Genomic DNA, 11,533 nt, shown 5'->3' with positions numbered 1-11,533 from the left:
AAAGTAGGTTAGGAGGGGTTAGCTTTTAAAAAATATTTTTTGTAGAAAAAAAGATATTAAAGAAGATTAAAAAACAAAATATTGCCTAGGGAACGATCAGTAGAGTATGATTTAATTGACTCTCTTGTAACGGTCATTTGCACACTCAACCTCCATTACTTATAAGTGTTGACACTTGTTCACCCTTGTCCCCAGTTTTTTTTGCCTTTTTTGATGAGAGAAGACAGCAAAAAATAATCTTCTCTAATATCAGAAAAGGCAAAAAAAACCTGGGGTTGAGGGTGGGGTGCCCCTTCAGATTTTAACTGCTACTACTCGACTAAAGACCGTTAAAATTTAAAAGTCTAACAAGTCCTGGGGACAAAGTTGACCTTTATTTCCATTTTATTCTTTCACATGGCTTAGGCAGAATGTTTAGGCAAGTGGCATCCCAGTTCTTCTTTTCAATCTTATTATCGAGCGTGACGATAGCTTTTTATCACTACTTTCATTGCAAAATTGTATGTTATAAAAAATTGAATTGTGAATGCACTTGGATTGTCTGATTTTTGGACACGCGAGTAAATAAGAGTAAAATAAATTACAACTTTTGCCAAAATTTAGACGTTTTGCACCCATCGGCAAAATAAACCTCGTTACCACGCTCTTTGTCTCTCTTTTCTCCAAGATGCGTGTAGTAACAACTGATAAGAAAAACATTTATTGGGTTAAAAAGACACAATGTCTTTATTTTGAATGCCAACTGTCTCCTGCTGGCATTTTTTTGATTGGCCATCTTGCTCTGAACAGTTTTCTAAAACGTGCGAGTTATCATGTTGATTGATACACACCACCGCAGGATGTTTCTGGTATTTTCCGGACGTCTACTCAGAAATAATTTCAACCTAAAATTTTGGAAATAATAATACACTGTAACAAAACTTTGGATACTATATCCGTTTTAAAATTTCAATCTTTTACAAAAGTATTTTGCACACTTGCTGGTACCTGCAGCAAAAATACGTGATCTGATCAGAAGATGAACATGATTTAGTAAATTGCCGAACACATTTTAGCCTCTGGGAACAGAACCAATTCACTCGTTCGGCACAATTCAATCTTCGGCTCGCTCGCAAAATACCGTCACAACAAATATGGCTGATGGAAGGGAACTTTTTTTCCTGAAAAAACCCTACACTTTTATTTTTGGATTATTTATGTTGATAAAATTTGCAAAGAATGAGACGCATAGCTTATACAAGAAAAGTGACCCAATGGTACAGTTTTCAAATGGTACTATAATAGATGGTCTAACAGATAGTGATAAAGTATGGATTGTAGAATTTTACTCCAGTTGGTGTGGACATTGCCAAATGTTTGCGCCTAAATGGGTTCGTTTATCTTATGAACTAAAAAGTAAGAAGATTTTTATTGTCTTGTCACACTGAATGTTTTATTTTGTTATCTTGGGTGCCTAAATATATTGGCCTGCGTTGATTGTCTTGAGTTGGGAGCAATGTTGGAAAACCACATAATTTTGTTGGCAAACAAGTGGCAACAGGTTAATAGAAAACATAGGATACCCCAATTGGGGTAGTATTTGCAATGGTAATTTCATTCTACTGACAAATGGAAAGTCCCATTAGATTACGACTGATTGGTCAAATAACATCAAGGCTGACAATTATTCTCAATATGTAAATAATTTGGAAAGGAGGTTTTTCTTATGATGGCTCTTCATGACTCAGTTCTTTTAATAAATAAACTTCTCTTTTTATTCAAAACACTTCTCTTCTTTTTTCCAAAATCTTTTCTTCGATTTAAAACACTTCTCTCGCATAAACTGAAAAAATCCCTAATATTGGTTAGCTGGATTTTGATAACTCACGTTTTTGAATAAGTAACCATCCCCATAACCATATCGAGTGTTCTAAGTAAAGAAACCAAGAATTTTATGTGTAGTAGAGTATATATATCTATATTATAATACCCATATGCGTCTGTAACTGCTGTAGCAAGACACACAAAATGTGACTAATAAAGAATGGGCGAACCCGTGGATTTATCCACTGGTTAACAACTAGTACTATATATATACTCTACTACACTACTCTAATAACAATATATTGTGGTATTTCGTTTGGGGGAAAAATATATATATATATATATAGATACCATATATATAGATACCATGGATGTAAAAATGCTAACAAGATTTAGTTGTAAGAGAAAGCTTGAGGTCACATGCAGAGAAGTGTTTCAAAATGCAGAAGGGAACTGTGAGAATACAGAAGAGAACTGTTTGGATCATATAGAAAGGAATTGTTTTTAAATTAGAAGAGAAGTGAGTCATAGGGGCTGTAGTATTTTCCCCAGGAAGGTTCTTCAAATTTCTCCTTATGAAGTTGTCTTTACAGTGATCAAATAAGATGGAAACAAGGCTATAGCTGTGTTAGAATTTCACTACACCACATACAATCCACAGTCAAAGCTTTAGAGCTATGAAAGATTGGTTGCGTTATACATGCAACCATTCTTTAGAAACTGTACTGCACAACATTGCCTATCTTATTGTAGAAGTGATTAACTTCACACAGCGACTCAGTTTGGCAAAGGCATCTGGTCTGCAAATTATTATGTAACATTGGTAGAAATGGTGGAGCTAGGCACTGTAAACCAAAGATGAAAGTGATATCTTTTTTAAAAAAATTGGCACTAAATTCAGTATGTTAAGCAAGCTAAGAGCTGTCGTATTTAAGTAAAATTAAATATAACGTCTATATACAAAATAATGCATTGAATATCAAAACTAGCTACCTCAACTACTACCCCATGTTTTCTATTAACCCAGTGACAACAATCTAACCTAAATTAACCTAACCAATGGTCCAACATAGTTAATGATCAAACATAGCAAACAGTCAAATATATACACACATGTGTAGGAATGCAGGTGCCTCCTTATGAATAACAAGTATACTCCATGTCCTAAATGTCAAGCACATGAGTAGCCCTTTATTGGTAAATGTTATGGAGTATAATGTCTGTTAATTTATTTGCACTTGCCATTAGATTATAGCTCCTTCCACGCTCATTGTTAATACAATTATGAGCTCTATTCTGTGCTTCCACATCTGATGTCATATAGCTCTATGTTATGTTTGTTTTCTAACATAAGGAAACGTATATAATGATACAAACTGAGTTTGTTTTTTGGAAAATATATAATGTAACACATACCCTGTATATATAATACATCATGCAAAAATATAATCAACAAAATATATCTCTTATTCTACACATTTTTCATGCAGCTGTTGTTATAGCTGTGTGTATTTATCTGTCTGTTGGTGAATTCAACGTACTGTTTTATTATGCTTAGAGAAAATTAGAAAATATATATTAAAATATTTTCACAACGGAACTAGCTTTTTTGTTAAAAATTTAAGTTTAGTCATAAAATTTATTGGAACTGGCCTACCAATTTTTCCAAAACCTACAAGCAAATCCAAAGTTACAGGGAAAAAATAATTATTGAACATTACATCACAATTTATGCAGAATTAATATGTGTCAAAACATCTCCCGTAATGTAGCCTGTTCAAAAAATGATAAACCTTCAATAATAATATGAACACTGAACAGACAAACTGAAATAATAACTTTAAACAGCAAGATCATGACTGTTTAGAAAGGAATGATATGGAAATGGTTTGGTTAATGTGTAACAGCAGTTTAAAAGTCAGAAAGAGTTAGGCTAGGTATCCCTAGCGTTAAAGATGTTATCCAGATAAGATGATTGAGTTAGTTGGCAGGAGGTAATAGGACATGTATAGATGCAGAATTTATAAAAAGAAAAAAAGATCTAACACAGTCTAGATCAGATAGAAAGAGGGTTATTAATATACCCCTAGCATGGAAAACGCATGTTTCTAAGAATAATGATTTTTCAAAAATTTAAGACTTGTTAAAGTTTTAAGCTATACAGTATAAGCTCAACACAATCCCCTTGCAACTATTGAGCTTCTTAACTATGGGAATTGTAACAATGGGTCATAAGGTATTAACTTATAGTATAATTAACATACATAAAATTAGTAAAGTACTTTCGTTGCACTTATGCCTTTGAGGCCAAATAACTTGATAACTAATAGGAAAAACTAATGCCTTTTCTACATTGGTAGCTAACACATGATCGAAATTGGTCCAATCTCTCTAAGCTGGGCAAACCCATGTTACCTACCTATGGTTTGATGACGTCAACAAAGCATCTATTTTACTATTTATTAAAGGCGTTTTTTATATTGTATTAAGAACACAACTTTTTTATAAATGAGAAGTTTCAAGCTCTCCATTTTACAGGCATGAGTGAAGCAACACTTGTTGTGACTGTTTGAATTTAAGTTGCCAGTGAAAACAAAGAAAATATTAAAATTGTGAATCTCATTCTTTCATCGATCGTTTGTATCACCTGTTTCTATAATTGTTGTTGCAACAAAATAATTATTAACATGGATTCAATGGCAGGTGGCCTACAGTGCTCTATGGTGCATAAAGATTTTCTTTTCTGCATTTTTAAATCTTTTACAACTGACTCTATATTTAACATTTGAACCCTGGTTGTATTGTATCTTTTGATTAAAAGTTGGAGAGTTGTATGTTTAAATGATTTTTGATGAGTACACAAATTTTATTATGACGTCGTCTTTAATAATACCATTAAGGCACAGCTCTGTATACTGATTTTCATAGATCAAACAACATGTCTTTATAATACTGGCCACATTATGGCTGTGTGCAAAAGTTGGCTGCTATTGTAAAACAGATTTAAAAAATAGCATTTGTGTACATACTGGGTAAATTTGTATTTTTACTTTACAAATAAATTATGACCTTTGGTCGGACTCTGGTCAGATAATATTTACCCGTGTTTAAATATTCATAAACAAATCAAGTTTTGTATTTTATAGATTGGAAGAAATATGTAAATGTAGGTGCAATTGATTGTGCAGCTGAAAAAAATATCGATACATGTTCGAAAAAATTCAAAATAGATTCATATCCAACAATAAAGGTGTGTGTCCATACATAATAAGTTTTTATATTATCAAAGCTGTATTTTGTTAACTATCTTTTTGTATCCTATATATTTTAGTTTTTTGATGTAAACTGGAAACGACCAGAAGAAGATGCAAAGAATGTCTCTAAGAAAATGGGAATCAAATATGAAGGTAAAAATTTGTAGAAGAGATAACTTAATAAATTCATGATCAGTAGAAAACATAAAACTACATATATAAACATCAGAGTTCATTTTTTATATGCTATGTAAACTCATTTGTATAACATTCCTCCTTTCTTTAGTTGGGGTCTCTATTTTTAAAGACGTTCTTGATATCTCCTAGATAATCAAATATCAGACTTTCCACAATTAAAGTTTATTTTGCTATGACATACACAGCGAATATTTTTTTAAAGGGAATGTTAATTTGTTAACAATGCTCTTCCTGGTTACCACTGGAGTTTCGATTTATTTTTGTTATTATTAACTTAAATATTTATTTACTATTGCTTTTACTTCATGTATGACTAACATTACTTTCAGGTGAAAAAGATATTAAACACATAAGAAGAGGTTTGATTGATCATATAGAAAAACAAGATGATCCGGTGTACAACAAAATCAACTTTGATTACATAAAGTAAGTCTTTTTTGTTACATGCATATAAAAAAACGTTAATCTGGATGAAGGGAAACTTTTTCATCAAACTTCTTTTTGTGCTGATTGCAACCCAACTCAATGTGCCAAAAAGTTTTCTAAATGTTAATTTTTATATACAACTCAGGCCAATGTAATAAAAGCACACGTGCAATGGTTTGTGTGTAAACTTTTGTATTAATACTCAGAGATTTACTTATTTTTACCTTTATGCGAAGCTGTTTTCAACAACACTTTTTATTCACTATGTGTGCAACAGTGGAAGATATAAGTTTTTTCACCATATTGTAAGTTATCTAAAGAAGTTATCCAAATTATTTACTGGAGGTTGTGGCAACAGAAACGGTTTATTTAGGAATAGAGGAAAATTTTTCAAATTAACAAAAATTGATTTATTAATGTTGAAGGTCGTGAGAGGCCAAAAGAAGTTTACAAAGATCAGTTTGCATAAGTTTTATATCAGTGTCTTAATGAATGTAACATAATTTGTTATCTAGTGAGCAAGCTGTTGAAAACTTTATGTACAAAAGAAGGCGTTCATCATTCAGATATTTAGCATTGGTGTTTGAAGATCCTGCTTCTTATACTGGCAAGATAGTAAGTAAAACTACTTTGTTATTCTTGATAAAATTTTGTAATATTTTATTACACACATTTTCTTCTTGTTTTAGCTCATGCTAGATGCAAGTGGCTGCAAGAAATTGGCTATTAGACGAGTATCGAATCTCAATGTGAGTCGTACATTGTTTTTCTACAACTCTTATTGTTACTTAACACATGGACTCTAATTTGTAATGGGCGCTAAAGGGCGCTAATTCGAGAGGGGCGCTTACAAATAATATTTATTTTAAATTTTTTATGAATAATATTTTTAGTTGTTCCACATGTAGCCTCTTTGTAGCAGAAATAGTGAGACAAAAAATACACTACGATGAAAACAAAAACAATTTTATAAGTGTTTGCAACAGGGAATTAGTCAAAAGGTGAAACAAAAAAAGAATGTAAACAGTTTGATATAAAACTTAGGTGTAGAAAGTCTCAATTAAAAGCTGGTTTTCAATAAAAAATGCTTTTTGCTTTATTTTTGCATTCGGCGCTTATTCAATATGGGACGCCAAATGGAGCATTTACAATATTAAAAAAACAGTGTTTTGTTTTTAGACTTATTTACTTTACCCTGTTCTATAGCATGATATTTTACTGTTTAGGTTGATTTGACTTCAAAATACAAAGTTGTCATGTTTCCGTCACTTGTTCTTATCACACTGGTCGATGGAGAATTCAAGGAACTTAGTCCGTATGTCATGCTATGGTTGATTATTCTTCTGATTGTGGGTTTATACTGCAGGGTTTTTGAAGGGAAGCAGATAAAGGGTCTAGTTTCGAACAACAACTTCAAAATCAAATTTAATTCCAAATGTTCTGAACTATATTACGTTCTTGTAGAAAAATAACAAGTTTTATGTAACTAGGCGAATACACCTTTCCCGAGACTTATTCTTTTGATGTGCCGCAACTTTTTCTGTTGAGTTTTATGAAAAACGGACAACAGATTTGAATTCCTTATCAAAAAAGTCATAAACAAAGAAAATTTCGAAACAATGCAGCAAGTAAACAACCTGCTATTCTAATTTAAAGATTTGTGGTATGTCCAACCTCTTTTTAAAAACGAGGCGGGACATGGTAACTTGAGCATTAAGAAGACTTTAACTGTGATATATATCTCCTCAAAATAGCACTTTCTGTTGGCGTATCAAGTTAAACTTTTACACATAAATTAAACAAACTATGCTGAATTCAAATATGGTATTCATATTTTACAAATTTAATATGACTCATGGTCTCGGGAAAGGTGTAGGCTGGTGTATTAAAAGTTTTTTCATAACCTGATTTCTTCTAAAAGAATTTTATTTTTGTCATTTAATGTAACTATCGGTAAAAAATGTGTGGGCAGACCCACAGCTCAAAAATTGAAATCGGCTAACACATTATGCGCGCTATGGTTAGCTCATCGTTGGCTCATAGTGAGAACCAAGCTTTAGAGCCGAATAGTCGGAACAATTTTGTAGACTTTGTCGGAATATTCTTGAAAAAAATACACGTAAAAATTTAGTCATTAATTATTCAATTCTTAATTGATTTAATATTTTTGTATTCATACACGATACAATATAAAGAACAATCTTAATTTAACTTTCATAACATAAAAGAAACAATTTTTTGCTCCTTAATCTTTTCAAGCAGTTTTATTCTTTCACACAAAAGAAAAGTTAGAAAATGGGTGAAATACAGAAATAAAAAGGGAGCATAGAATAAATCTGAAAGAATTAAAATTGACGGATTTGACAAACGTACTTTAGTCGCGTTTTTTTCACTACTCTTTACTCTCTTTAACGTGCATAACAACATTTGAAATTAATGAAATGCTTAGTGTGAGTTTCGAAAGGAAGTGAGCAGCTGGCGGTTTCCTTTGAAATAGTATTGTTCTGACGAAAAATTGATCTAATAAAATCAAACCAGGTTGATTTTGTTAGATCAATTTTTAAAATTGATTTGTGTTTTTACGTTATTTGAGTATTATCGTTCTGTTATTTTTTAATGTTATATACAAAACAATTTTAGATCAATTTTAGCTCAATTAATTATTTTGCAAATTAATTTGCAAAATTGTTCCGTCTTTTCGGCCCTTTCGAAATATAAAAAAACTTGTTATACATTAAAATACTTAAAAAAATTTGTAGGTAACTGAGCCAAGTTGCAAGAGGGTTTAATATATCCAAAACTATATTCAATGACTTCCTTATTTACTCTAGTAATGACCGTACACACAATGGTTTTGTGAAAGCGTTGAATCAAATTACAGAAGTGGTACAAGAGCCTCCAAAGGACGTAAAAGAAGATGAACCTCCAGTGATCGATGAGTTACAACTTGAGAAGGCTGCTAATATGTGAGTCGTTAGTCCCTATTTTGAAAAAAACAATTTTTAATATTTTTTACTAGGTCAAGGAAACGAGAGAATTTTCAAAAGATGAAGGGAAATAAGAAAGAAATGGTCATTTTGAGGACCACTTTGGGATAAATCATATAATTTCGTTGCTACATATGAACCTATCTTCTATAATACTATGCTAGAGGTTTTTTGAAAACTGGATAATGTATGTTGCGAGTAAACTTACTTCTCGTGAGAAACATGTTAGCAGCAGTAAAGCAACTTTCGCCATGACACTTTTGAATCCAAAAAAATTGTCCGAAGTTAACAAACATTAAATATTTTGTTGCAGGTCATCTGACGTGCACATGATGGATATTGCAAGTGGCGTGAGCTTTGCATTACGACGTGAAATTCCAAAGAAAGAAACCATAGATGGCGATGCCCTAGTTGCGCTCAAAAAATGGGTGAATTTGTTAAGCGAGGTATGCAAAATATCGGTGTTGCTATGTTTGTTATGTTGTTTTGGCATTTTTATTTTATTAGAAAACTTGAGTTATCATATTTAAGATGATTTAAGACGTTGTTTTTGTCCACAGTGATCATAAACTTTTCCACTGCCATTAGCTCACGAAAGTCGAAAAGCAACAGCCGTTTCATAGCCTCTTTCATAAATAAAGAGAAGCAAACCTCAAAACATCCATGTAAAATATACTTGATAATATAAATATGATCTGTTTTGTTGTAGTGCGTACCAGGTGAGAAATACCTGACGTCATATTTAACAAAATTGGATGCATGGTTGAACGGTAAAGATACATTGAAGACTCCTGAATATGTCAAATATTTAGACGAACACCAGGTAAAAAGTCTTTTAGTTTTTGTGTATAAGGAAAATTCTCGTGGGACTATTATTAGCTAATTTTTTCTTTCTTTTTTATCTTTTAGGAGTGGGATTCGTATCTACCTGCAAAAATTGAGTTTCGTGCTTGTAAAGGAAGTAAAACAAGATATCGTGGATTCCCTTGCAGTTTATGGGTATTGTTTCATACCCTTACAGTTAACTGCGCTTCTAAAGAGCCAAGCTCACTTACTGGTTTGGAAGTGTTGAAACGTCTTCGCGGTTTTATTGATCATTTTTTCGGTTGTCGATACTGCCGGGACCATTTTGTTGAGATGGCGAAGCATGTTGATAAAGAAGTTTCCACCTACGATGAGGCAATACTGTGGTTATGGGAAAGACATAACATCGTAAATGCTCGCTTACGAAAAGCCGTCAGCTCTGACCCTCTCCATCCTAAAATACAGTTCCCACCAGATAGCATGTGCGAAGAATGCCGGAAGCCGACAACGATAGATAATACCATAGAAACAGATCCTGGGCATGGTGTTGCTGGAACGAAATTTAACAAGGGGGTTATTTTAGAATTCTTGAAACAGCATTATGGTCCTGGTAATATACGTATTAAAGAAAGCCCTAAGAGAGGAGAGATTTTACATGATGATGACCTAGTAAGATTTAATTCATCACCCTCCTCCTTTGCGTTCGTAGGTTTGTATAACTTGGATATGAGTTTATGCGTGGTCCTTTATGTCACCGCCATGCTCACTCTGATCGGTTTGTACATGTACTTTATAAAAAGGCGAACGAGAAAATTATGGAAGCATCTTGTGTAGACATTCTAATGTTTTTGAGTTTCATGGGAAATTATATGTGATAGAATCACGGCAAAGAATTCAAAATTTTGTTCTAAGTTAAAAGAGAAAAGTTTTAGTTTTATTTTTATTTTCTATTTTTATATGCATATTTATTCCTGGCAACTTTTAAGTACTCTCGCTATAGTTGTTTGTTTTTTTCCACTAAAAAAGCAAATCTTTAATCCCTTATATTTATGTAATTTATTTATGTTTTGCTACAAAATCTGCTTTTCTGACCTCAATCTAGAAAGTATCTATGATATATCAGTTTGGGACAGCTACAAAATAGCTGTCCCAAGAACGAAAAATATGAAATTGTGTAAAATAGAATTTTAGTTTAGTTAGAAATGTTTAAAAGATAAAAGCGTCTATACTACATGCGTATTTTTTAGGTTGTATCAAGTTTAAAATGTCCCGACACTTTAAATGATGATCTTAAAGACTACGACGCACAACTGCCACAAGCGCAACGACGACGTTAATATTTTATCGACAATAATGTCCAGATAACGTTAATATTTAAACGACAGAATGTGTATCGACGACGTATCAGCGACGTAAATATTTAAACGACATATAATTTATCGGTGACATTAACATTTAAACGACAACAATAAAAAACTTTTTTCTAACATTCTTAACAAATATAAAATAGAATATATAACAATCAAATATATTTAAACACGCAGATAGATGATAAACAAACTACACGTAGTATAAAAAAACTTTTTCTCTTCTCGCTTCTTTAATAAAATTCGCTCGCCTTTCTCGCAATCGTTATTCCAATTCGAGTTTACTCTCCGACCTATATGTCGTTGATGTAAAATCCGTAGTCATTTTTGGTATTTTATGGGGTGAAAATTAAAAAGAAAGTGCCGAAATGATCTTTCAGAACCGGCGCAGGAAAAACTTGTTATGATGCGAATCTAAAAACAAGACCTAAATAAAAAACTTTTTCTTGATTTAGGAATGTCTAAAAAAGTGTGAACTTGATTTAAAAACATACAGCTTATTGCTTCTCCAGGAAAAAATGATACTGATTTTTTTACTATGCTTTCCTTTGGTTGTGGTTATGGGAATGACAACAACGAGGAAGGTTAAACTGACAACGACAGGTAACAACCTTAACCTTTAATAAACCGAAATCTTAAAAATACCTAAAATAACCTTAGAAATATTGAAAATTGAGCTATCCCCAATTTCTCC

General features: G+C 32.2%; 1 protein-coding gene across 1 annotated transcript; it reads left to right on the top strand.

Moving 5' to 3' along the window:
• Positions 1–1,091: 1,091 nt before the first annotated feature.
• LOC130612221 (sulfhydryl oxidase 1-like) lies at positions 1,092–10,700 on the top strand. Its single transcript, XM_057433522.1, has 11 exons — positions 1,092–1,395; positions 4,950–5,053; positions 5,135–5,210; positions 5,585–5,681; positions 6,197–6,296; positions 6,371–6,430; positions 6,908–6,996; positions 8,513–8,647; positions 8,982–9,114; positions 9,378–9,491; positions 9,578–10,700. Exons 1-11 carry the CDS (start codon positions 1,134–1,136, stop codon positions 10,304–10,306), a joined length of 1,899 nt encoding a protein of 632 aa, XP_057289505.1. The 5' UTR covers positions 1,092–1,133; the 3' UTR covers positions 10,307–10,700.
• The last annotated feature ends 833 nt before the right edge of the window (positions 10,701–11,533 follow it).

This window comes from Hydractinia symbiolongicarpus, chromosome 10 (assembly GCF_029227915.1).
Source record: "Hydractinia symbiolongicarpus strain clone_291-10 chromosome 10, HSymV2.1, whole genome shotgun sequence".
Lineage (NCBI taxonomy): Eukaryota > Metazoa > Cnidaria > Hydrozoa > Anthoathecata > Hydractiniidae > Hydractinia > Hydractinia symbiolongicarpus.
The sequence above is the reverse complement of the archived record's forward strand: the minus strand, read 5'-3'. Positions and strand labels throughout refer to the sequence as shown.

Excerpts from the sequence above, each read along its gene's own strand:
- LOC130612221 (XM_057433522.1), top strand. The coding sequence starts at position 1,134 with ATGGCTGATGGAAGGGAACTTTTTTTCCTGAAAAAACCCTACACTTTT. Across the intron at positions 5,211-5,584 it reads AATGGGAATCAAATATGAAG|GTGAAAAAGATATTAAACAC; the intron begins GTAAAAATTTGT and ends CATTACTTTCAG. Across the intron at positions 9,492-9,577 it reads AATATTTAGACGAACACCAG|GAGTGGGATTCGTATCTACC; the intron begins GTAAAAAGTCTT and ends TTTATCTTTTAG.